The sequence below is a fragment of the Fukomys damarensis genome, unplaced genomic scaffold, assembly GCF_012274545.1.
Source record: "Fukomys damarensis isolate Sample0158 unplaced genomic scaffold, DMR_v1.0_HiC HiC_scaffold_24, whole genome shotgun sequence".
Classification (NCBI taxonomy): Eukaryota; Metazoa; Chordata; class Mammalia; order Rodentia; family Bathyergidae; genus Fukomys; species Fukomys damarensis.
The window spans coordinates 37,442,532-37,468,728 of record NW_022900936.1 but is presented as its reverse complement, the minus strand read 5'-3'; the positions used below and the strand labels follow the sequence as shown (position 1 = coordinate 37,468,728).

The following is a 26,197-nucleotide window of genomic DNA, read 5'->3' as shown; positions in this document are numbered from 1 at the left end:
GCAAAAGAAATTAAAGTTTTTTTTTTTAAACCTCCCTTATAACACTTAACTTTTTATTATGAGAATATGATCACTGTTTGGTCAAAATATCTAATGAATAACGATAATGAATGTGATAAATGCCATAAGTATATTAAAAAGGTAAATGGTACTATTTAATGGATACTTATTTACATATTTGAACTGTCTTTGTATTTGAAGTCTTGTTAATATTTGGGAGGAAGCTACAATAAACTACATATTTAACTGATGTATGTTAATCTATTTAAAAGTAACCGACTTTTAAAGACTCAAATAGAACTACAAAATATAGGATGGCTTTATCTTTCTTATCTTTGTATTTAAATTCATGTTAAATTTGAGAGGAAGTTAAGTCTATAAGGTCTACTTTACAAGTATATATAAAATTTCTATGTAGAATTACACTCATTTGCAATAGCCTTGTTATGATTTGTATCTGTGTTCACCTAGAGCCTCATGCACTCATAAGTGGGGCTTTCAGGAGGAGACTGGATCATGTGGGACATTTTGGGAGATGAATGGATCATGAGGGAAAATATGTCTACATTTTGCTGTGTCCTGAGACATTGAAGGAAACTGATATTAAGGGCAGCAGATTAATGTGACAGAAGAAATTTCAAGGCAGTTTAATGTTGAGGAAATGGTATGGCTACTTTTGGGGGCTTTTGTCCAGCTCTACCTTGAGGATCTAGACCAAATAGCCCAGTAGAATGATTTGAAAGTTTTGAGTTTGGCCAGAAAGAAAGCTTTGATAAAGTTGTAGCCCATAAAGATGGAGGAGAGGAGATCTTGGTTGCTGAAAAAGATTAGCATTAAAAAGACAAGTGCTTTGGAACAGGACAATAGAAAAGATGACTCAAAATTGAAAAGAGATTTGCTTTGAGAAGAGAGCCCTAGGGCACCATGTACCAGAATGGCAGCAGCCTAGTGAATGGGTATTAACTCCCCCAAATTGAGTTCACTGTGCTGAGCCATCTAGGCACAAATGAGTCCTTTGAAACCACCAGCATGATGTAAAAGGGCTCAACTACTGATTGCTCTACCTGGTGAGAGACCTTGGCTTCATCCACATGGTGCTGATTTCAGGCACATGCAGAATGTAAGAGTTGTAAGGTCAGGAAGGCTTCCACCCATATTTCAGAAGGAGGCCTGGGAGGGCAAACAGTGTGACCCTGAGAGGTCCGTGCATGAAGCTGTGAGGGTGGAGCCCATTCATTGGAGACCTAGGATGCTGGAAAAGCCAGGAACATGGAATATAGGAGGAAAGCTGTTGAGTTATGAGCAGAGCTGGCCCAAAATAGAGGCCATAGGGGTGGGGACATCCAAGTCCTTTAGAGTTTACATTTCACCAAAGATTGCCCTAGATGCTGGACACAGAACTGTGGGATTTAGTTTGCCCTGCTGAATTTAGGTCTTACTTTAGTCCCATTCCTTTGTATTTCATTTCTCCTTTTTGGAGTAGGAATGCTTAGGCTGTGAAGTTGTAAGTTTTTAACTTTTTTTTTTTTTTTTTTTCATTTGTATAGGAGCTGACAGTTTGCTTAAATCTCAGAGGAAACTTTGGACTTAAGATTTAGCAATGCTGAAACTGCTAGAACTTTGGCAACTCTTAGAAATAGACTAAATACATTTTGTATAGGGATATTTTTGTGGGGCTAGGGGTGTGCTGTTAGGGTTTATATCTATATATGCCCCTAAAACTTCCTGTGCTCACAGGAGGGGATTTTGGGAGGTGATTGGATCATGGGGGCATAATACGCATTAGTGGATTAGTGAATGTGATTTGGGAGGGGAAGCTTGGTTGGAAGAGGTCAGTCACTGGAGGCATGGCCTAGAAGGATCTGTCTCCTCCCTCCCTACTTTGATCTGTCTGCTTTTTGAAGATATGTCTATTTTTTTCTCCTCTGCCTTCCTACCCTGCTTTTGATCCAGCCAACTATGGACTGAAACATAAACTGTGAGCCAAAATAAACCTCCCCTCCTTCAAATTATGGGTATAAGGTGTTTTGTCCCAGCATGAGAAAGTAAATAAAATGGCCCCCCCAAAATTTGGTTGAGAACTGTTTTAAAAAATGGGTAACGAAACTTTATAATTATTTCAGATAAACACCTTAAAAACTGTCCTAAGTTTTAAAAACATCTCAGAATTAATTTTGTTCTTTTTGACACAAACACAAGTTAGCAGTATGAGCTACGTTTCTGCTACAGTTAAAAACATTACATATAAAGTTCATCTGCAAATTAAAATTCTACAAATGAGACTTAGCATGGTAAAATGACAAGCTTATTTAATCATAAAAGTGGATAATAGCTTTTTATGTAAATAACAGTTCCCATATTAAATTTTAAGTAACAATAAATTGACTTCTTTTCTCTATGTCAGTTATTGTCTTTACGTATATCTTGTGGACTGTGTTGGAAACTGGGGAGAGGAGGAGGTAATACATGGAGAATGTGGCCTTAACATCCTCCTTACCTTCAATTTTATAATCAAATTTTATAAGAGATTGATGTTTTGGTGAACTGTCATTTGAATTTAATTTAAAATTTAAGGGATAAATATATCCTATTTACCTCGTCTTTAATGATTTTCATGAAAGGAAATATGACTCTCACATTAGTTGCTGTTCTTAAAAGCTGGTAGCATTGATCTACAAAAACTTGTTTTGAAGGATTAGATTTAAGCTGTAGTTTACTCCATATGAAAATCAACTCCCTGTAAATGAAAAAAAAGAGAAATATCAAAACTGCAGTTTATTAAAATATAGACATTAGCCATCTTTTCCTGATTTTATAATGCCCTGGCTAGGATATTCACAAAGTGGAAATAAATATGTACTATGTTACTCCCCAACATGCTTTTGCTACTGATATGAGACTAACAGAAGTTGGGAAAAAAGGCAAAATGTACAATTTTGCAGTGATTAAGAAATGAATTCCAATCATATGCCAGCACACTTAAAACATCACTATTATTGGATAAAAACACATTTTAATCCCAATGTTCCAATATTGATGATATAACTTTGGCCTTTAACATCATATTTGCAAATATAGAAACCAATGTTGTAGGCTGTTTCAATTAACATACCAAAAGTAATACTAAAAATAATAATGTTAAAAGTTAATTATATGATATACTGATTCTGAAATTGTATGTTTTAGATCATTTGATTTTAGTATGATTGAAAAATAGTGAATTTTTAAATTTTTAAAAAAATTATTATAGTAAAAGGCACACTGCCATTACTCTCCTTCAAAATATTCTGCCTTTCCTTAAGCATGCTTAGTTCATAGTTCTTGCCACTTTCTTAAGCAGTCCTGGAAGTCCCTTTTAGTGAGTGTCTTTAGTTGAGCTGTCATGGTTGCATCTATTTCTTGAATGGATTCAAAATGTTTAACTTTCATAGTCATTTTGATTTTAGGGAAGAGTCCTAGGTGGCATGGTGCCAGATTCAGTGAGAGGTGGACTAGGACACACCAGAATGTTTTCATGAGCCTGCCTTTCTTGTGGATGACACTGGGCCACAACATTTAAGTATTTCACAGGTATATTAATTTCTAAGATATGGCCAAGTTTAGATAAACAAGGCTAAGAACAGTAGGTTTTGAGACAAAGGCAAGTCATAAGATTTAATTGATGGATGTATTAAGATCATTTTAGCAAATCAGAATTCTTTAAAACTTGTCATAAAAGTTTTTGAAGTATCATAATCTAAAGGTACATGGACCCTTGACACCCTTGACTTATGAACTCAATTCATTCCCAAGAGCTGGTTGTAATTCCAGTTGGTCAGCTGCCTTCAAAGTCTCTCCTGTATAATTTTAAGCCACATTTTTTTCCAGGCAGATCTCAGTGTCCTTAGAGAAACAGTGGCCCAAGATTTCTCAATTAACACCATACTGGAAAGGATTTTGTAATGTTCCCTTCAGAACTCTTTAAGGGTTAAATCTGTATCTGAGACCACCTGGAAGTACAAGAGGCCAGCATCTGGGTCATAACTCAAGACGTTGTAAGTTAAAATTACAGTGGTAACCCAAGTTGTTTGTATGTCAGGCTGGCATACATAGGTCCATGGGTCCATTGTACTAAAATTGATGAAAATAAATTTCTAAAAGGTAATTTATTGCATTATATACTTTGAGACCAGAACATACATGTTTTAATCTGTGGACATCTGTAGCTTTTTACACTGACTAGGCTCCTTACCTTATAGGAGCCTGGTCTGCAGTGGCTGCAAACAGCAGCATCCTTGGTAGTGTACTTAGTCTGTTGCTTATTTGGGTTGCCCTAAGGGTTCACTGGAGACAGGGCACTTCAGTGTACCTTCATGTCTTTGAACTTGGGTTGCTTCCAATATAGGGCTCCAAACAGGTATGCGTGTTGCTTTTAGAAAACCCTAAGCTACAGATGGCAGGAATCACATTGGCCAAGCTATTATGCCCATCTGCATCAAACTGCAGAATAAGGAGCATATGATTGATACCCTAGGCAAGGTCCAAGTTCAAGTTCTCTGGTCACCAAAGGTGACATCTCAAAGTGGGGCTTTACCAAGTTTAATGCAGATGAACTGGAAGACATGGTGGCTGGGCAGAGACTCATCCTAGATGTCTATAGTCAGATACATCCCCAGTTGTGATCTCCTGGACAAGTGGCAGGCCCTGCACTTGTGAGTATATCCATTGTACTTCCCTTGCTTAATTGTACCCATCAATAAATCCTACTTCCTACTTCCTGTCCAAAAAACATAACAAAACAAAAAAAACAAATGAATACATCTTGATTACTATGATGAAGGTCCACAGTCTACTTGAGACAGTACAGAAAACATGAAACAGATGATGATGTGAAGCGACATATAAAAAGTAAAACCAGAATTCCACACTAGCTGTGTAGGTGTTCCTTAAGTCTCAGCCCCACCCCGACCCACCCCTTTGCACACATACTCCTTTAGAGCATTTACCAGGTTAAACACCTTCTTTCCAAATCTATAGCTCCAACTTCTTTCCCTATTTTCATGCCTTGGTATTTCAATGTAGATTTCTATCACATTACACACTTCAGTCACACTACTTCAAAACTGATGATCTTTTTCTAGTGATCAGTTAGTGACATTAAATATTCCACTACCTGTTAGGATCCTAACTTGTTTCCAGTGTCTTTATATTTCAAATATTTTTGCTCTCAGCTTTCTCAGTGTCCTTTGATTGTGGTTAACTTGATCTGTTTCCAGCCTTCCTGTTTTATTTAGTGCTTATTTGATATGTTATTTAGTGTTAATAGCAACAGAAACATGTGTTTTGAAGTGAGAAAGATCAGTATTTGAATCTTGTATATTTTTCTAGGTTGGTCACCTCACTGTGAGTAAAAGGGTTTCATATATTTTCACATTTGCTTATTCCAGTTGCTCTACTTGAAAAGTATTTCATTTTGTAGATGATCTTTTCTTTCAAATGTCTTTTCTTCATTAAAGTTTTCATGATAGCCCCAAACTAAAGTGATACCTACTTCAGAATACATCTTATCTCTTATTAAGTTCATACCTTTTATATGCTTCCTTGTATATATTTTATAGGTCCTATTTCCCCCACTGTTAATACACTGTAAATCTCAATGACACATTATATAGCTGTGGCAGTGTCAAAAATATAGATTGGGAATAACAGAGAACTAAATTTCAGTAGTACTTTACACTAACTGGAGTGGTACTACCCAGGTAAGACTGAGCCATTGTTTTTTGGGAATAACCCTAATATGAGTGGAATCCCAGTGGCCATGTTTCCTATGTGACCTTCACCTCTTTCCTTAAAATATTACTTCAAGAGTGGGAACCTAGGGGCCGGGGATCTAGCTCAGTGGTTCAGTGGCCTGCCTTGCAAGCGCAAGAACCCGAGTTCAATCCCTGGTACCAAAAAAAAAAAAAAAAGTGGGAACCTGACCCCAGTTAGGCCAGAATCCCTGGGGTGTTCTTAACTCTGAAGCTTAGGTACTGCTGGCATTCCCACTGGTCTGCAGCAAGACAGAAAAACAACAAAGAAAACAAATATTTGAAAAACATGAGCAATCTCAGCTTCCCTGGTAACAGGTATCTTTGAGAAGCACTTGTATTGCTGCCCTTGTGGCTCATGTCATACCCCACTATACTTGAAATAAATATTGCCTTTTTCCTATGCTATTTAAAACAATGATGCTATTACTTGCAAACTCGACTCACATAAATCCTAAATTCATTTTGTATTAGCTGTTGCTATGTGACTTTTCTCTCTTTAATCTGTTTGTTTATATATAAAAATTGAGATTATTCCCATTCAACATCATTTTCTTTTTAGTTTTAAAACACTTATTTTAATATTTGCAAACAAATTAAAGATATATTTATTTCAATACATTCTTTGGTTTCAGAAGTTACCTAAAGAGATATGATTAGAGACAACTACTGATATTGATGTAGTGATTGAATAAAAATTCAATGCTTAGTTTATTTTATTCAACATCTTTATTAAAGAATTGAGAGATAAATGAAACATCTAGGTGTAAATTATGGTATATACTGATGTTTAATAAATTACTAGTTTGCTTGATTATCTTTGTAATCTTCATAGCACCAGACAATGAGATTTATATTGAGAAATATTTAATAAGTATTTATAAATTGATAATCTGGTAAACTTTAATTTTTTGTTGTGGTGGTGGTAGTATTGGTATTAGAGATCAATACCAGGGCCTCACATGGTAGGCAAATGTTCTACAACTGAGTTTTATCCTAAGCCTGATAATCTGGTAACTACTGTATTCTTAAATGCTGAAGCCTCTTAAGGAAATATATTAAGAGAAATTGTATATGTGGATTCAAATAAAAAATGATGGTAAACATTCTAAAAAATAAATATTTTTATTTAGAAAAGTGATATGTAGAAGGCAAACAGATCAACTATAAGAAGACAAAGTGTATCTCTCCAACAGATTTTCAAACAAAGCATGATAGATGGAAATAATGAGAGATATTCCATTCAGTACTATACAATGCATGCTTAATGTACTTGAAATGTTTATTTTCCAAATAATTTAAGATTCCTTACAGATATTCATAGGTCACATTTTTTTTCTTTTTAAGCACAAATATCTTATTTCCTTTTGTCTCTGTTTAGCCAGGAGAAAACTTAGAAAACAGCTATCCTAAGATCCTAACAGATGTCCCAAGAGATCACTACTTGATGGACTTCAAGCCTTGTAGTAGGCAAAACAGAAATCTCAGAATATGGTTATAAAACTCCATTTTGAATAAATGTACAAAATAAAATCAAGTTTTACTTGTACATTGGATTCTGGAAACAAAAAAGCAAACAGGAAAAATTATCCTGAAAACCACTCATAGTCTTTGTTCAGAAGTCCAGAGAGTAGGTTGTTTTGGAGACAGTCTCACCACATAGTTTAGGCTAGCCTTGAACTCATGGCAATATTCTTGCGTCAGCCATAGTGCTATGATTACAGGTGTGTACCACCTTGTCAGGCCCAAAGGGCAGGTTTAGTGAAACTTACATTTTCTTTTAGACATAGGGTCCATTAGAAAACATAGCATTCATTCAATGTCCAATGCACTTCCCAGGTAGCTAATAAAGGATTCTATTAACTACTAATAGAAGCATCAAATTATGTAGTTTCTAAAAAAAAACCCTGTAACACAGTCTACATTCTTACAACGTATTTTTTTCTAAATATGACTCTTTTATAGTAAATAATGTTTAAAAGATGATGTGAGTCAAGCTGCCTCTATTTGAATACCAACTTCACCATTTCCTAACTGAATGGCTTGAATATAATATTTTCTATGCCAAAAAGTTGTTGGATTAAATGAGATAATGCATATATAAAGTACAGAATATGTGAAACCTTCACTGTTAGTAACTTATTATAATTATTATGATTACTATTATTAGTCATAATGAAAGAGAAATAGGGTTAATAGCTTGATGTGTAGTTATGCATAACTGGTTTATGGGTCTGGTTCTGTCCACAAAAAGGGGAAATGAAAAACAAGCCTGTTTGAAACAGACAGCATAGACCTTGAAGGTTGAAAAGAATTCTGTTCAAATTACAGTAAAATCCACAACTTTTAGCAGCCAGAAAACACTACAATTCAGAAATATAAAGGGAAGATACAAGAAATAGGAGGCAGGCTATTAGAACTCAGACTATTCACAAGGAAAGGCCTAAAAGAAGGATAAATATTCCCTTGTTAGGCAGCTTGAGACCCACCCAGTTTTTTGGTTTTTTTGGTATTGGGGATTGAACTCGGGACCTTGTGCTTATGAGGCAAGTGGCAGCACCACTGAGCTAAATCCTCAGCCACCCCAGCTTTTATTCTTAAAGGATTTCTGTGGCTAGGAACAACAAGTTAGGCATTGTTCCATTTTTAAGGTTCCCCGTTAAAGAGTAGACATTGGTTAACTAAGAGAAAAAGAATGAAATATATTTCCTTTTTTAAAATATTTGATTCTAGTTACTTATGAATAAAAAGATTAAAATACCCTAATTAAATAATTTAACAAAGCTAAGGGCAGAGAGCGTTCTTATGCCCATAGGAAAAGATCTATTAATAGTCATAACTGATTCATTTCAGAGTAACTGCATATCAAAAAATGATAATACACTGAAAACCATTTTAAAATGTGTGTCTTATCACTACATCCTTATCCTTTTCCTATGTGCATATGTTGATATGGGTATACTTAAGAAAAATCAGCGTAATTAACTAAAAAGTATACTTCCCTAAAAGAAAAGTATATTTGTTTCTAGACCCAGTTCTGTTCTATATGACTCTCTCTGAATCTGAAGATTTTAATCTGTAAAACAAGAATATTTAAGTATCATTTGGAACTATATGCCTGCAGGCTATTTTTCTTAAGTATTTTTGAATTTTTTGTTTGTCTATTTTTTTTTGGTACTGGGGATCAAACTCTGGTCTTTATGCTTGCAAGGCAGGCAGCAAAACCACTGAGCTAAATCCCCAGCCCAGGTATTTAGGAATTTAAAATCCAAATCATTTATCTAAAAAAAAAAGTATATAAAGCCCATGATCACTTTAGATATTATGTTCAGCAAATTAAACTTAATTTTCTCTTAAGAATTAATAAAATTGGGCCAGGGCTTTAGCTCAGTGGTTCGGTGGCCTGTGTTGCAAGCTCAAGAACCCGAGTTCAATCCCAGGTACCAAAAAAAAAAGAATTAATGAAATGGCAATGTGGTAGGTAGGGGAGAGGGACTGAGAGAAGGACAGCAACAGGGTGTGTGGGTGTGTGTGGGTGTGGGTGTGGGTGTGTGGGTGTGTGTCCTGGAGGAAAAGAAGCAGAAATTGTTAGAATCTTGTAATAATACTCAAGGTTTCATTTACTAAAAATATTCTTATACCACATTTTTAATAAGACAACTGCAAGGTAACTTGCTACTTCATATATCCTACTAGCAACTTTTAGTTTTTTAAATGTTTTGAAAAGCTCATGCACAAATTTAAAATTCAACTTCAAACATGATTGTTTCATTTTAACACAAACTTTAAATTATCAACTAGTGGCATATGATCATTTTCTTTTTAAAAAAATCTCTAGTTCTTAATAATATACTATTGTTCTTTACCCAAGTTTTTAAATGGCTTAATATTTTTACACAATTTTTAAAAATATATATAGTCCAAACTTCTTCTAATCAATTTTCTTTCTGTTCTCCCTCTTTCCATTTCAATTTCTGTATTAGGAAAACTTACCAAATACAGTACATATCCCCATTCTGGAGCTGTGAAATAAGAAAGGATTCACAGAGTTGCAAAGCTAATATAGTCTTGCCTTCTTTTTCAGTGTTACAGATGATATCAATTCCACTCTTACAATCAGTTTTCAATAAATGCTGTAAGAGGAATGAAACAGTTAATTCACATCATTATCTAAAAAGCTAGTTATAACAAATGTTTAAAGTAAACATTTAGAAGAAAGCACATAGTTTTCTAGAAAGACATGATGAATTGTACAGACTGTGTCTCTGGTTTCAGTTTCACTATATAGCACCTACATTTTATAGTTAGCAATTATTTTCTCATTAATACCATATTCTTACATAGGGTCTAATATTAGGAAAGGATTCATTCTTTCATCTGGGAAAAAAATATACATGAGTATTTAACTTCTTAGTACTTTGAGGCAAAATGATAATGCTTCCCAGGTTTTATCTAACCTCTTCTGTCACATCAAAAATTTGAATGTTTCTTAATGAGCATATTTTATTAATTTTATCACTTGTTAGTTCAGATTGTACTTTAAAATGAACTTAAAGAATGCTGCCAAAAGAGCATATCTAAATAATATGATCTTTTAAGTCACTGGTATTACTGTAAAAGGAAATCATAACAACAAGCTGTCCCCCTTTCCGGTAGTGTTAAATGGGTAATAGGCAAAAAAAAAAAAAAAAATAGTTCTCAATACCTGCCGGAATAACTGATCTTCTACAGGTGACATAAACAGACATGTGAAAAGTGCTTGATGGAAGTACAAATCTTTACTGATTTCTGGGTGATTTATACAGGATTTAATAAGAGCCATTGCTTCAGGTATGCGTTCACAAGCAATTAGGTATCTGGCACGTAGTTCAAAGAACAGTGGATTTTCAGAACTTAAATATTTGTTCACTACATTAAAAAGAAAACAAATTCTATTACTCTCAAGAAAAGATTCCAACTTTATTATTTGAAACTATCACTAAAATTATATCTAGTTAGATTAATGAGCTATTAAATTAACTACTTTTCTTAGCAGAACTTTGTAAAAAGAATATTCAGTTTTATGGTTGGGAAAATAAAAATAAGAATGACACTAAACAGTGCTCAAGAAAATCTTTTGATTTCTTCTCAGTTTAAAAAGTAAAAAGCTAAAATTTAAAAAAGATTAAATGAAATTTTCTTCAATATGTTAAACTGTGTTAACAATATGTTAAATATGTTTCAACAGGTAAGCTCTAAGGTTATTTTCTAGTTTATAATTACATACTTTGTCTTCTTTTGACCCAGTATTTTCATTACTGTAAAAGGCTGAACCCAAATGATCACATTAAAACCACATTCAGATTATTATGGAGAAACGTAAAGGAAATTAATGAAACAGTTGAATCATAATATATTTTATTACTTTTTAAAATAAAATTAAACAATAAATAGTGTCAAGTAAAACTGTTATATATTCATGTATCACTAAGGCTACTTTAACTTTTACTTACTTCACACACTTTTGAAACATATAAACACCCTTAACTATATAAATTTACTTAGACCTAACAACAACCTTATGACCGGTATTAATATTTGTCTCACAGATCACAAAACTGAATCTCAGAGAGGTCAAATAACTTGCCCACAGACAAAGAATTTATAAGTGGCAGAGCCAGAACTGGAATCCCTATTTTATGATTTTTAAGTCCAAATGTGTTACTTACTTATCTGTATTTAATCAATAGCTACTGAAGTGCTTATGAGTAGTGTTTTATTTTGTTTTAAGCATCTGCCCTTGCAATTCTGTTTACAGTATATAATAATCAAACACTGATTTATAGTTAATGCAGTGATAAACTTCAAGCAGGTCTCTACCCTAATGATCACTAACTACGGAAGTCATCCATATTAATGACAGTCTAGAGCAGCTTTCCCCAAAGTGAGGTATGCTGGGTAGTTAAGAGAGAAATATTCATTATTTTAATGATTCTCAGCCTAAAGGACCAGACCAACCGACAACAGGTTTACTCTAGTTCCTACTCAGAGAAGCCTTAAAACTTTTATAAAGATTTAAGTTTCTTCAACTCCTTTTGAAGCTCTGGGTCTACCTTCTATTCCATCTGGCCACAATTCCCAGTATCCTCAGTTTCCTCCAGTCTATGATTCTTGCCTTTGTTATATTTCATTTTTTTCTTACTTTTGCTCAATAATCCTTCTGTTCTTCCTCAGCTCTGTCTCCCTTTTTATTTTAAATCCCCTTCCAAGAGCTACATATCAAGCGTCAGTCTCCTTTGCACTCTCTGAGTTCTCCATAGTTGTCACATAATCCTTAGTCTTTTTCAGTCTTATCTGACCTGCATGCTGTCCCACCACTTTGCACTGGTACTCCTAATCTTCTGTCTTCATCCTCCCACTATCATAGCTCCAAACTTGTTGGGAGGTTTGTTCTTAACCCTGAGAATCATAGCTTCTTCTCCACTTAGCTCCTCTTAAAACCCACCCTATTAATCTAGAACAAATTCTAACCTGTACAATCTAGGATGTAAAGAGTTTTTCTTACCTACTAACTGGTAGAGTTGCAAGGTCTTACATTTTCTTTTTAGATTCCTTTCAGCTGTACCTCAGTAGGCTCTCTCCATACTCTCAAGTGTTTTCTACATTTTAATTCTTATTTGCTACTGCTGAACTAAATTTTTGTCACTCAAAATGTTCTGAAGTTTAGAATGTTTTAATAATATTGGAAACATGTTTTCAAAGGGATTATTAGAAGCAAACAAAGTTTCCTGCCTCAAAAAACAAATTTTGTCCCACAAGGATCTACAGCTGACAGAGGTGATGTCAAAGGGCATAGGTAATAAGGGATGAGACAAAACTTAGCTTCTATTGGATCAAGTTTGGGACACACCATAGTATTTGGAATCCAAATTTATTTAGTCACTCAGACATTCACCTTATGGTCAGTCATTCAATCAATGAATACTTATATTAAACATCTACTTTGCACTGTGCACGGAAATAACTACAACAGACAAGAGCAGTAACAAAAGAGTTCTACCTCTCACAGGAGCTTCTATGGAAGGGAGATACCATATGCTTTCATGAACAGGGCAGGTTTTTTGTTTCGTTTTGTTTGAGGGGTGTTGTTTTTTTTGCTTTTTTTTTTTCTGCTTTGTCAAATAAGGATGTTCCTACTTAAACAAATTTTTAAAATATAACTGAAGTGATAAAAACCCCCTCCCTGCAAATAAGTGACATCGAGTACAGATGTTAACACACTCAATTCCCATACTAGAAATAAATGTACCTAATTTGATGTAAAAAGTCATTTTTGGCCCAATTAATATTACAAACATTCTTCATTTAAAAGTACATTTCATTATTCAGTATTATAAAATTAAAAAGTAACTATTACTGCTCTAGAAATTGTTTTTACTTCTCACAAATGTTGGTTTTGATTTTAAATCTCCTGAAGTACCTATCTCCTGAGATGCTGGCTGGGCTTTAAGAACAGCTTGCAACACTGGATCTTCCCATGGGCCACCATCTCTAATGATTCGAGTCACCAGTTCCAGATTCACATTTCCATATCTGCGGAGGTGATTCTGGCATTCCTAGGAGAGAAAAATCATTTTGGCTTTGTGAATTTAAAGGGGTTAAAAGCTAAACTTGATCATCATTGTCAATAAAATGATGGCCAAATGAGATAACTACATAAAAGAGAAAGGGATACTATTGTAACCTAGCCAGGGTGACAAAACCCCATTAATACACAAATAGGCTTTAATGCCAAAGGTTACACGTATGTATATAATTGGATTTAGAAAATCCCATTTAAAAAGGGATGAAGTGTAACCTAAGAAAAAAACTTTAAAAATGCATACTTTGTAGGAAAAGAACCAGGTTGCAAAAAACTGAAAATTAAATGTTCAGTTAAATTTACATGAGGACTCATAAAGTTCCTGTTCACAGTGGTAGACTAGAGACTAACTATAAGAAAGGGAGTAAGGTGGGCCCTCCTCCTTATGCATACTCTGGATGGTATGTAGGCACAATTCCCCTGCCTTGCCCTTAATTTATGCCAAATCCATAATATAGACAGCTGGAATGTGGAAAATTCTGCTCACCCTTTTTGGGTAATGATTTAGGGATGAAAAAATGATATGTTGAAGAAATAAATCTAACCCATAATATGAATGGTTTGTATCAGGTTTAAAGATAAAGACAGACTGATAAACCAAGTGACAACTAACAATTTGTCTGCATTTTGGGGCTTTGTAATTACAAAGGATATGTAGTGTTTTTAAAGAATCTGTTTTTCATTATCATAAGATTTTAACAAGTTTAAAATTCAGGAGAACTTGGTTTGAGTCTAATACATTTGACTTACTAGATTTAAGTTTACACGATTTATTTAGTTTGATGTTACAGTTTAGATCTAAAATATCCCCCCAAAAGTCTTGTGTTCAGAGGTGGGGCTTTTAGAAGGTGACTGGAGTGGGGCTGCTACATGCATGAATGGATTAATCCAATGATAAGTTTATAGTTGACTGCTGTTGAGAGGTGGGGCCTGTTTTGAAGAGGTAGGTCATTGGGGGCATAACCTAGAAAGGTATATTCTTGTTCCAGCTCTTCCTCTTGCTGCTGAAGCTGCCTTGAGGTGAACATCATTCCTCTCTGCCTTGCCTTTCTGCCATTCTGTTCTGGCTTGGAGGCAACCAACCATAGACTCAATTCTCTGAAAACCATAAGCCAAAATAAACCTCTCCTCCTTTAAGTTGCACGTATCAGGTATACTGATTGTGCCTTCTGATTCATTATGTATCTTGTTAAGTGTTATTTTTATAATGTTTCAGGAAATTCAGCGTGACCTTATAAAGAGATTAACTGAAGGTGTAGTGAAAGTATTATTTTTAAAAATACTAAGTTGAACTTGAAACCTAAAGAAATACTAGATAGACAAAGTTAAAATTTTAAAATAATAATTGTATATCAAAACAAAAAGTCAGAATTTCTGTGTTCACAAAATACCTTAGACATTAAAAGCTTTGTAGCAGTTATAAAGCAAACCCTCAGGATAAAAAAATACATCTTAAAAATTTTTACTTATTAAATAAGTGATCACAGTATACAGAGGCTATAAATTTTTTGAGTTAAACTGTCATATTCTTCCATAATTTGAACACTCCATTTTAGACTATAAAGTGATTTATATATGGCATTTGACTTCCTGGTTAAAATACACAAAAGAGGACATTTTATTTATAAGAGAACAAGATAGAAGTCAAATTTTAAGAAAAAGAATCACCAGGCAAATGAAAGAATCATTAAGTTCAAATATGAAAATAAGTTACCTCCTAATAGTTATTTAAGGGTGTCCCCGTACTAAAGCAAGCACGCAAACAAACAAAATACCTATAAATAATGGGCAAGTTACTTAACCTCTCTGTGGTCCCCATCAGGTCAATTTCTCTGCAGAAGCTAATAAAAAGCACCTTAATAAAAAGCACCTATTCATAGGATTGTTGTGAGGATTAGATAATATACAGTATTGAGAAGTGCTTGGGATAGTAGCCTGACACATAGTAAGCACTTAATAAACATTAATTTTAGTTCTTTTAGTATTTTTTTTTAACATTTTGAATATTTTTCTTTAGGACACCCAGTCACCTTAGTATAATTTCCATATGATTTCGGCATTCCCATATGGCACCACGTTATTGCATTCATAAAAACTTAAAAGTAGGTATAAAGTTTCTGATCAGCCAGGATTTTTTTTAGCATACATGGAACATAGTGATGATCTATAATAGCACCTTCATTGTTTAAATCAATCATCAATTTATATTTATCCACATTTTTTGTTTTTTGGTACTGGGGATTGAACTGAGGACGACCTTGTGCTTACTAGGCTGGCGTGGTGCTCCTAAACTAAATCCCTGGCCCTCAATCATCAATTTAAAACCTGACATGGTAAACAAACTCCCAAATTACTCTACATATATACAAGTATATTACTGTCCCTAAAATTCAAATACTATAAGGTGGTTTGGGTCCAATCGAAGCATATAAGGTAAGCTGGACACAAGTGGAGTCATTGGTTAGCTTTCTTCTGTTGCAAAATCTGAGGTACCAATCACGTAAGCCATTAATTCTGAGAGACTCAAAACTGTACTAAATTTGGCTGAAAACAATAAACAGTTGAAATTTTTGTTAAACTGAGTGTATTCCAATTTAGATCACTGAATATCAATTTTAGTAGGAAAGCCCTTGAGATCTGTATTTAACCGCTTACCAGTCCAATTATGTAAATATAGGATGACCAAAAATTGCATATTTTTGTTAATTTTATAAGATACTATAACAGGAAATATAAAAATAACAGTTCTATCAAATTTATTCAATACAAAAATCGACTGGTTGGAGCCGGGGTTGAGCTCAGTGCTGTCGCACCTGCCTGGGCAAGCGCAAGGTCCTGAGTTTGATCCCAATTAAAAAAAAAAAAAAAGAATCATCTGGTTGAAAGGACACCTGCCCTAGTGACACTTGGTATAGTACATAAATAAGAATGCTGCCTGAAGGCCGGAGATTTAGCTCTGCAGCCTGCCTCGCAAACATGAGGTCCCGAGTTCAATCCCCAGTACCAAAAAAAAAAACTCCACAAAAAATAAGAACAGTGCCTGAGTGACTGCTCAGGGCAAACTATTAAGTGGTTAACAGTTCCCAGGTAACTTTTGGATAGTTCAGTTATTTTTAAGAGATAGGATCATGTCACATTGCCCAGGCCCACCCTGAACTGCTAGCCCAAGTAATCCTCCTGCCTCACCCTCCCTGCCCAGTACCTGGGACTACAGGCATGTGCCACTGTGTCTGGTAGGTTACTTTTTTGACTGTATTGCATATATTTTTTTGACTGAGTACTCCATAGACTTTATTATAAATTATATATTTACTTCTGTCTATGCTATTAAAATTAGTAAATTAATTTATGTTCATTTTTCTATTTTTCTAAGGTAAAAACTATCATTGAGAGTTTGGTCTTTGTGTTTATGCATTTTTTGGGTCAATACATATTTTGGAGACGACTCCTACAGCAAATAGCTCTAGATGGGAAAGAGAAATGAAGTAAAGATTTTATGGTGGTCTACTTAACAAAAAGAGCAAATAAATCTGATAATTATTTTTACTCCTTCCTTTTTTAAGTAATATGACTTGTTTGAGTGCTATTCAATTTAATATCTCCAGAGTAAGTATTGAAGTACTTAAATTCACAATAGAATTTACAAGTTATTCACTCCTAGAGAATCATATATATGCACACTGTGTATTTTTTAAATGTTTAAATAAATTTGATGTGTGTATTGACTTAAGCCATCGATCTACCACATTATTGTACCTACTGCTCTGTGCTAAATATAATCCCTTTAAACACTTCCATTCAATCCTGTATTTGCCAATCATACAGAAAAAGCATAACTCTTTACCTTACTCTTCTTTGAAAATCCACTGTGGAGTGGGCTTAATATTTTGCCCCCAGAAGGAAGGTTTCTCTTTCTTCAAATGGATGCTATTTTTTTAAAGGAGGTAACAAATATTTGTAAATCTGTGTGGACACTTCAACACTTCAACCCTTTACCAGCTTATCATAGGATGAAACTCCTACTACCTTAATCTCATGCTTAATAACTTCCATCTATCAACTCATTCACCTATTATTACAAACTACAAATTCTTTTGTCTAGACTAGCCTGTCACATCACCCAAACTCATCTTGTATTTTCTTGCCTATGCATTTTCTTTCTTCTACAACTTCCATACACTTTGTAGCCTCCCCTAGTTACTTCCATCCATAAAAAACTTACTTGTTCTCTTGCAGTATTAAAAATTTGAAGGATCAATTCTTCTCATGCATTTCATAGAGATGGCCTTGTGTTATTATCTTAAATTTTAACATCTTACTTTCTTGCATAAATAAAACCTTTTCCAAATGGATCCAAGAAAGAAAAGGTATGCTTATAAAGGTATATTTTGATTAAGATAGTTTTATAAAAATCTATGTAGTAAGTGGAAGCACTGTGGAACATCTGTCTTATTTTGAATGAAATACAGATTCTAGAGTACAATTATAATACCACATATCAAATTCATTTATAAGTATACTCTAGGAAATCAAAGCAAAAATATAAAAGGTCCTCAGTATGGTTCATTTTATAAAAGCAAAGCCTTTAAAATACAGTAAAATCTTTTCTAAATAGTAAGCCAGGAAGGCCAGGGATTTAGCTCAGAGGTTTGGTGGCCCGGGGTTCAATCTCCGGTCCAAAAAAAAAAAAGTAAGTCAGGCATGGTGGAGCATACCTGTAATCCCAGTATTCTAGGAGGATGAGGCAGGAAGACTGATTTCTAGCCCAACCTGGGCAACTCACTTAGTGAGACTTTTGTCTCAAAATTATCCAAAAAGGGCTGGGAACGTGGCTTGGTGCAAAGGCCCTGGGTTCCATCCCAAGTACCACATAGTTTTACTTTTAGATAGAGGGAACAGCTATATGAAAAAATTAACCACTTTTCACAAGTGTTTAAAAAGAAACTAACTTGAAATGAATATCTGGACGTGTATCACTTCATGATTATTGTTACTAGAAAACATTATGTCACCTACGTAACTAACTTAACAGACTTTTCTGTTGAAAAACCTTTCACCAAAGTATTTTAATGCATTTTTAATATTTGTTTAAAACACTTGCATTAGGTTGGAGATACAGCTCAGTGGTAGAATGCCTGCCTAGCGTGTACCAGGCCCTGGGTTCAATCCCCAGCACCACAGGAAAAAAAAAAACAAAACAAAACAAAACAGAAAAGAGTGATTAGTATTCAAGAATAATTGATTGACATTAGTAATAACAGAAATTTACTAAAATTTCAATAAAACTGCATAATTTGTAAAAGAGTTTAAACCAAGTATCATGATTTAGAAAGGAACATTTTTCCTACTACCCAAAGTATGCTTTTCTCTTATGCCAACAGTTAAAACTAAGCATCAAAGGAAACTGCTATACTTTGGCCAGTCATGGTGATGCACACCTGCTACACAGCTGAGATTAAAAAAAAAAAAAAAATGTAAATACACATAAACACACACACACACACACACACACACATTGAATTAGTGTTAAAATTTTTCAAAAATACTGTGAAGCACATTTCATCATAGTGTTGTCATTCAGTTTTACAGTGTTTAAAATATTTTTACTTTTATCATTTTTAGTATTTCATAGCGTATATATTAGTATGTATGTACATAAATAATAAATACATATGTGGGAATATGTGCTCAGACTACAAAAAATATTGTAAAGTATAGTTATAGAAGCCTGGATACTACTTGTCTTAGGTATTATTTCTGAACACACTTGAGTTTGGGTCCAAATATAAAACTTATGTTTGCATTTTTTTTTTTTTTTTTTTTTTTTTGTAGGAGTTAAACATCAGAAGCAGTCCAAATATTTTAACAGAATGGGAATAGTTAATTTAAGTACTATGCATAAGATTTTATATGGCAAAAAATAAAATTTTTTTTTGTTTTTTTTTTTTTTTTTTTTTTTTTTTGGTACAGGAGATTAAAATTGGCACCTTGCGTTTGCAAAGCAGGCAGTGGAACCACTGAGCTAAATCCCCAGCCCATGTTTGCCTTCTTGATCCTAACAGCCTATCAGTTTTCTTTAACTGCCTGACCTACTACTTCTTGCCATTTTTACAGTTGCCACTCTAGTCTAGCCTTTATGTACTATAACTCAGATCTTGTTCTCAGAATTAGTTGCAATTGATTTTGAAGGCATTTAGGTTAGGTGACTACGTTTGAAAACATTAAAAAAGAAAGAAAGAAAACATTGGACTTGTATGATCCTCAGAATATAAAATCTTTGTTTACAGTTGGATACAGATGTGAATAAATATCAATGCATAATGTGTAGTACCCTCTCTTGAGATGACTTAGCCATTGCATGTGTTAGGGTGTAATGACCTTCCTGAAATAGAAACAATCTGTTGATGCTCTCTCATTCCTATCATGTGGAGGCTTGTTCTTGGCCTACTGAGCTTACCTGTCATTTATTTTAAATGTTATGCTTGAAGTAATTCTGCCTCTTGAACTTCTTCATATTACACAAGTTTAACACTTGAAGTTAAGATGTTTCTCAAGTAGAACATTATTTTTAAAAATGCACAAAATATAAATAAAGCAAGTTCCTGAGTACTTCTACAGATGAAAAAGGAACTTGGTATTAGGTACATTTGTAGAGGTGAACAAATCAAGGAAATAGCTCATGTGGTCTGCTGGACACTGTCAGAGTTGCACTGTTGTGTACTTACTGTACAGTGCCATACTATACAGTAGTACAGTGCTCAATCAGAGCCCAGGATGTCCAGAAGGAAGAGGAAAAGCAGTGGTGATGTGGTGGGGACTGCTAGGGAGCTCAAAGCAACATACACTGTATATTTGTGTCAAAGATGTGCAAGACTCACTTTGTCAGACTTAGAAATGAATCCGACTTAGTAATGTTCTCCTGGAGTGGAACACATTGGTAAGTCAGGGCTTACTGTATTTCTGTGTTAGAGAATAAGTATTAAGCAAAATTAACTATTTGAAAGAGATAAAATGCCAGTGGAAAACTATCAAAAGTTTATCCATTCCAACAAAGTTTAAGAATATATTCTTTCTAAAATGATTTAATAATCTGAACAATTTTAACATCAGTCCTGTTCATTCCTAATGCTAACTGTATCCTTGTCAAATATATTTCTTTCATAGGCAGTGAAACCTTTTTCCTTATATTTTTCTTATAAGAATATTTTAATTTCACTTTTCTACCCACTGTCAAAGTAGATTCCTTAAGTATTTAATATTTTCATACAATATATTTACTGTCCCCCATTTCCTTATACATGGTGGGAACCAAGGGACCACAAAGCAAATGATCTGACAATACAGTTCATAGTGTTATGTTTATTAAAGTTCAACGAGGGTATGACAGGAAAGGAAAAAGTTAAACTTATTACTTGCTGGCAATATGATACTCTACATAGAAGACCCAAAAAACTTCACCAAAAGACATCTAGACTTAAGTGACAGACTAAGTACAGTACTTGGATACAAGGTCAACACTCAAAAATCAATAGCCTTCTTGAACACAAATAATAATAGACTCACTGAGAGAGAAACTGGGGAAACAATTCCTTTCATAATAGCATCCAAGAAAATGAAATATCTAGGAATCAATCTAATGAAGAAAGCAAAAGACCTGTATATTGAAAACTAGTACTCTGAAAAAAGAGATTGAAGAGGATATAAGAAAATGGAAAGACATCCCTTGTTTCTGGGTAGGAAGAACCAATAGAGTGAAAATGGCCATACTTTCAAAACTGCTATACAGAATCATTATGTGTGTTTTTACAAATTGTATTTCCTTTTACCAGAATCATCTGACATTAGTAGAATCTTCAGAGAGCTATAGTCACAATAGTTTATTAATTTTGACTTACTTCTTCAGGTAAATCTTTTCTATTATGTTTATATTATTTGTATGGCATACTTTTGTTTTTCTTTTAAAAGACCTACTAGTAGATTTATTTTCCACGTATTTATTTCTGTTCACCTCACCCATACACTATAGAGCTCAGAAGCTGTATTATTAAATCTTTGTTTTCCTTGAAAAACTCCATGGACATTATTTTGTCTAGTATTTGTTACTATAGCAGAGTTCATCACTAGCCTTTTTCCCCCCATGTAAGAATTCTGTTTGTTCTACATGGATCTCACATTTACAGGAACTTTCCTATGTTATGAAAATTGTAAACTCTAATGAGTTGCCTGAATATAATTGTGAGTTGAAAAATAATTTTTAGGGATTTTTTCCTTCACTAATTTGTTTTTTGCTGCAGTTAATCTACTGTTAATTGCCTTCACAGCCCTTTCAATTTAAAGGTTTCAAATCTCCATACAAAATTTCACGTCCATACATTCTTCAGCTGCAGTTAATCTACTGTTATTTGCCTTCACAGCACTTTCAATTTAAAGGTTTCAAATCCCCATACAAAACTTCACTTCCATAGATTCTTCAGGGTTAATCTTTCTTTACAATTTCACTTAATTGCATGGCAGATACCTTGCACTCAATCTCAGCAAGAACACGATAAATCCTTTAAAATTTTTGTTGTCTTACATTTCCATATAATTTATGATAAGGTATTTATTCTTTTGGTCAGCTTTGATAAAACATCTAGAACAGAACTTTTTATAGGTGAATACATATGTCTATTTCAAATCCTTCAAGCCTAAATAAAGAGAAAACAATAGAGTTTATATGTTCTATAGTTTAGTTGACTATTCAATAGCTTATAATGGAGTAAAAAAGAAGTTTCAGTGGAAGATAACCACACTTGTCTCTAAAGACTTTCCTACCTCTGAGTAATGGAACAGACTGAATTGCTCATTGGAAAGAAGGCTCTTAGGCAGAGCTATACCTGCACACCTGGTGGACATCTGAGTTTGGCTATCCACCAAATCAACATCTTCCATTTTTTCTAGCCCCTGCCTAATGGAGGGGGACCAGAAGTATGTGAGAAAGAGCACCATTAGACACCACTGGAAACTCTTTCTTTATTTCTCTCAGGTATTCCCTCTCTCATCACATTCAATCAAGTATTATTTGGCCTCTCCCTCTATTGGGTTGCATGTCTGAATGTTTTGGCCTAAGACCCTTATCCTAGATTCCAGCATTTGCAATGAAATTTTCCGTAATTTTACAACATTTTTATCATTTCTCTGGAGACCTAAAAGATTTTTTGATGATGATTATGTTGAGAGAAGTACATCATATGATAAGTGTGTCATCTTCTTATGTTGAGGTAAAGAAAAATAATTGGAAGTCAGAGCTAAGAAGCAAATCTTTAGAAGCCAGAAAGTAGAACATCCAGCTATAAGAATGAAGATTCATCTTGGAACAAGGCACAGAAGAAAATTGTAATCAGTACACAAGAAGAGTTAAAAATGTATATGTACAACTCAGATTTCAGGAGATCAAAAATTTATGAAGGAGTATAAGCTTAAGAGTTAGGCTTTGGTCTGTTTATATAAACAGATATTCAGGTAGTATGACTTGAAAACCTACACCCTTCACCATACAGGCTTTACAGCCTACCTTAAGAACAATGACATCATCATTTTGCCAGGAATGATGCCAAGCACTTCACTAATTTAGTCCATATTTGTACTCTATGAAGCAAGTACATTTATCATCCCCAGTTTACAAATGAGAAACTAGGGAAAGTATGTAACTTGCCCAAGATAATAGAGAACAAATAACAAAGTCAGAACATATGATATGGGTAAAGAACAGAAGAAAGTTCACTCAAGTGTTACTTTCTTGCTATTCCAAATGAGGTACAGGAACTAACACCATTAGTACCACCCAGGAGCTTCTTAAAAGTGCAGATTATTAAGTTCCACCGCACTTTACTGAATCATAATCTGAATTTTGACATACCCCCGGTGATATCTTTTTTTTTTTTTTTTTTTTTTTTTTTGTACCAGGGATCAAACTCGGGTCCTTGTGCTTGCAAGGCCTAGCGGAACCACTGGGCTAAATCCCCAGCCCCCCAGGTGATATCTTTATATTAAAGTATAAGCAGCACTGTGGTCCTGTTTATGATTCTAGAGAGAATGTCATCTTAGGCTAGTATGACTGTATAAAAGATGGATAGAAATAAACCACTTATTGTTATTGCATTCTTAAAGGTTTAGTACAAAGACTGCAGAATTCATACGCTTAGCAAATATAAGATTTAAAGGAGGTATGGATGATAGACTACCTGTTGACCTTTGCTAGATACTGAGTCAGAGGCCAGGGAAGAATCAGCAGTAACTTGGTTCAGAAAATAAAAGATGCTTCCCCAGGTGAAGCTAAAAATGGAAATGAGGCAAAACCTTTCCTAGGAGGTAGCAGTTAGAATGCTCAAGAAAATTCAGAGTTTGAAGAAGCCACATCAAGAAACATTACAAAAGTAGCACAGAGATTTAAAGTAAGTGGGGAGTCAGGAGATAGGCTTTAGAATTTAATCAGGATTACAATTATTGAATGGATAAGAGTAGGATACAAAATCTTAAACTTCCTTCATGGGATTGTTCTGATAATGGAATGGATACTCTGCTCAAAGGAGAAATAAAATGATACATCCCTTTGCAAATGTTATGTTTTCATATCCGTAAAATAGAAGTTAAGCATTGTCACAATGACTGCAAATACTTGGGTAGTTCCCATTATCAGTACTCAGCTGACATCTCCATAAAATACTGCCTGACCACCCCATTTAAAATTGAAATCTTTCCTCAGTACCACTATTGCAGCATTTTGTGTTTTGTTTTGTTTTTGTATTTTGAAACAGGATCTCACTATGTAGTTCACGCTGACCTTGAACTCATTATGTTGCCCAGGCTGGCCTCTAACTCACAGAAATCCTCCTGCCTTATCCATCAGAGTGCTGGGAGTGCTGGGATTACAGTTATGCACCACAACTGTCTATTCCAGCATTTTCTATCCCCATGTCCTGCCTTGATTTTTCTCTAGGGTATTTGTTCTTTTCTAAAACACCCTCTTTTCGTTAAATGCTTGATTTACTATACTCCACAATAGTAGAGATTTTCTCTTTTGCTTACTACTGTTTTTCCCAGGGCTTAGTGGCTTGTACATTAAAAGGATTTGTTAAATAACCATAGAGCAAAAGTTCAAGTATGGATAGTCAAGAACAGAGAGGTCAAAAGAAAATTGAAATGCAAAATTAAGAAGTTTTAAATGCCTGACTATACTGTCTAATTAGATCGAGAGTTCATGAAAATTCATCCTTTTGTTGAATCTAAGAATGAATAAAGTAGAATGTACAAATAACTTATCTAATAATACCACAAGCCTTTAACACTATAATAATACATTTAAGATATGTTAGAGACTTTGACCCTAGAAGAGCTCAAAATATGTTTTCCTTTATTCCACTACAGTGAAGAGCTGACACATGGAGTGAACGGGGATGGGTAGGTGTGGCTTGCAACTGAGTGGAGAAAAGATCAAAAATTTTTTTAACCAGTACTAGGAATTGAATCCTGAGCTTCCTCCATGTAGGGCCAGCATTTGGGGCCTGAACTATAGCCCAAGCTCTTTTGTAAAATTTTATTTTGAGCTAGGATGTTGCTATGTTGCCCAGGCTAAGCTCAAAGTGTTGATTCTCTTGCCTTAGCCTCCTAAGGGCTGGGATTACAGCTGTATGCCACTATGTGTGATTCAAATGTTCTTGCAATCTAGAGAGGTCCTGCAATTTTTTGGCAATCCTATTTGGATTTATTTTCTTCTAGTCTACACCAGATTTTAAAAAAATCTACCTTCTAGCTTGTGCAGTCTAAGGTAAGTTGAAAAGATCAGGGAAAGGAAAAAGTGGCATGGCATAACCACCTGCATCTAGTCTAGCAAGAAAAATGCATTTTCACCAGGGTCAAAATATATTTGAGGAAAAAAAAAAGTTAGCATATATCCAAAATATGCTTAGGAATCAATAAAGATGTTAGCAGCTCTGGTCTAATGAATTTGGAATTGGAATTTTATCAATAGACTGCTTAAGAAAACAGTTAAAATTAGTTTTAAGATCTTTCTTATCTGTCAGGGTAACAGGATGTTAAATATTGTTACCTAAGTGACCATAAAAAACTTTTTTACAATAAATAACAATAAACAACCTTTAGGGGGAAAATATAAGAGTTTTCAATAAAATATGAAGTAGTGAACTATTTTACCTGGAATGATCCAAGAATGTCCTTTAAGGGCTCTTCATAAAACTCATCTCTTCCAAAGAACAGCAGCAACTCAAAGAAACTCCTAGAAAGAATAAATGATAACTTTAATTGCTTCTTTGAGTTTTTGTTCCAGTTTATAAGATTATTAAGTGATGATAATGGCTATCTAAAATCAAATATTTTATCTTAAGATATTTGACTTAAAAAACCGTATCACTTAAAATTCATATTTTCAGGTAGGGGATTTAGTTCAGTTGTGCTGTGCCTGCCTCAGAAGCTCAAGGTCCTGAGTTCAATCCCCAGTACCAGAAAAAAAAATCATATTTTCAGTAAGATTTTAAAATAAATGTCTTCAAAAAATACTGACAATTCTATAGAATAAAACAATTATGTTACTTAGGATTAACATTATGCATGAAGCACTAAAATTCAGTAAAATACAACATGGTGGCTGTATGTGGAAGGGTGATCTATAGTGCAGTTTTGCCCAAGAACAGTGGGCCACAGAGAAAATTCAAAATGTATTTTTTCAGAAGGATAGAAAGAATGGATAAAATTGAAACAAAAACCTAATTCTAGGATATGCTAGAGAATA

General features: G+C 34.2%; 1 protein-coding gene and 1 non-coding gene across 2 annotated transcripts in view; one reads left to right on the top strand and one right to left on the bottom strand.

Moving 5' to 3' along the window:
• The window catches only part of Znf654 (zinc finger protein 654), a 79,121-nt gene that overhangs the window by 8,780 nt on the left and 44,144 nt on the right, over window positions 1-26,197 (bottom strand). The window contains exons 3-7 of the mRNA XM_010602888.3: window positions 25,603-25,684; window positions 13,249-13,384; window positions 10,495-10,697; window positions 9,783-9,922; window positions 2,596-2,737 (exon numbers count right to left, since the gene is read on the bottom strand). Coding sequence (XP_010601190.1) covers window positions 2,596-2,737; window positions 9,783-9,922; window positions 10,495-10,697; window positions 13,249-13,384; window positions 25,603-25,684 — 703 coding nt within the window. The remainder of the gene's footprint in view (window positions 1-2,595; window positions 2,738-9,782; window positions 9,923-10,494; window positions 10,698-13,248; window positions 13,385-25,602; window positions 25,685-26,197) is intronic.
• Window positions 4,200-4,335, top strand: LOC117283280. Its single transcript, XR_004514270.1, has one exon. It is a non-coding gene; the product is annotated as a small nucleolar RNA SNORA70 (small nucleolar RNA).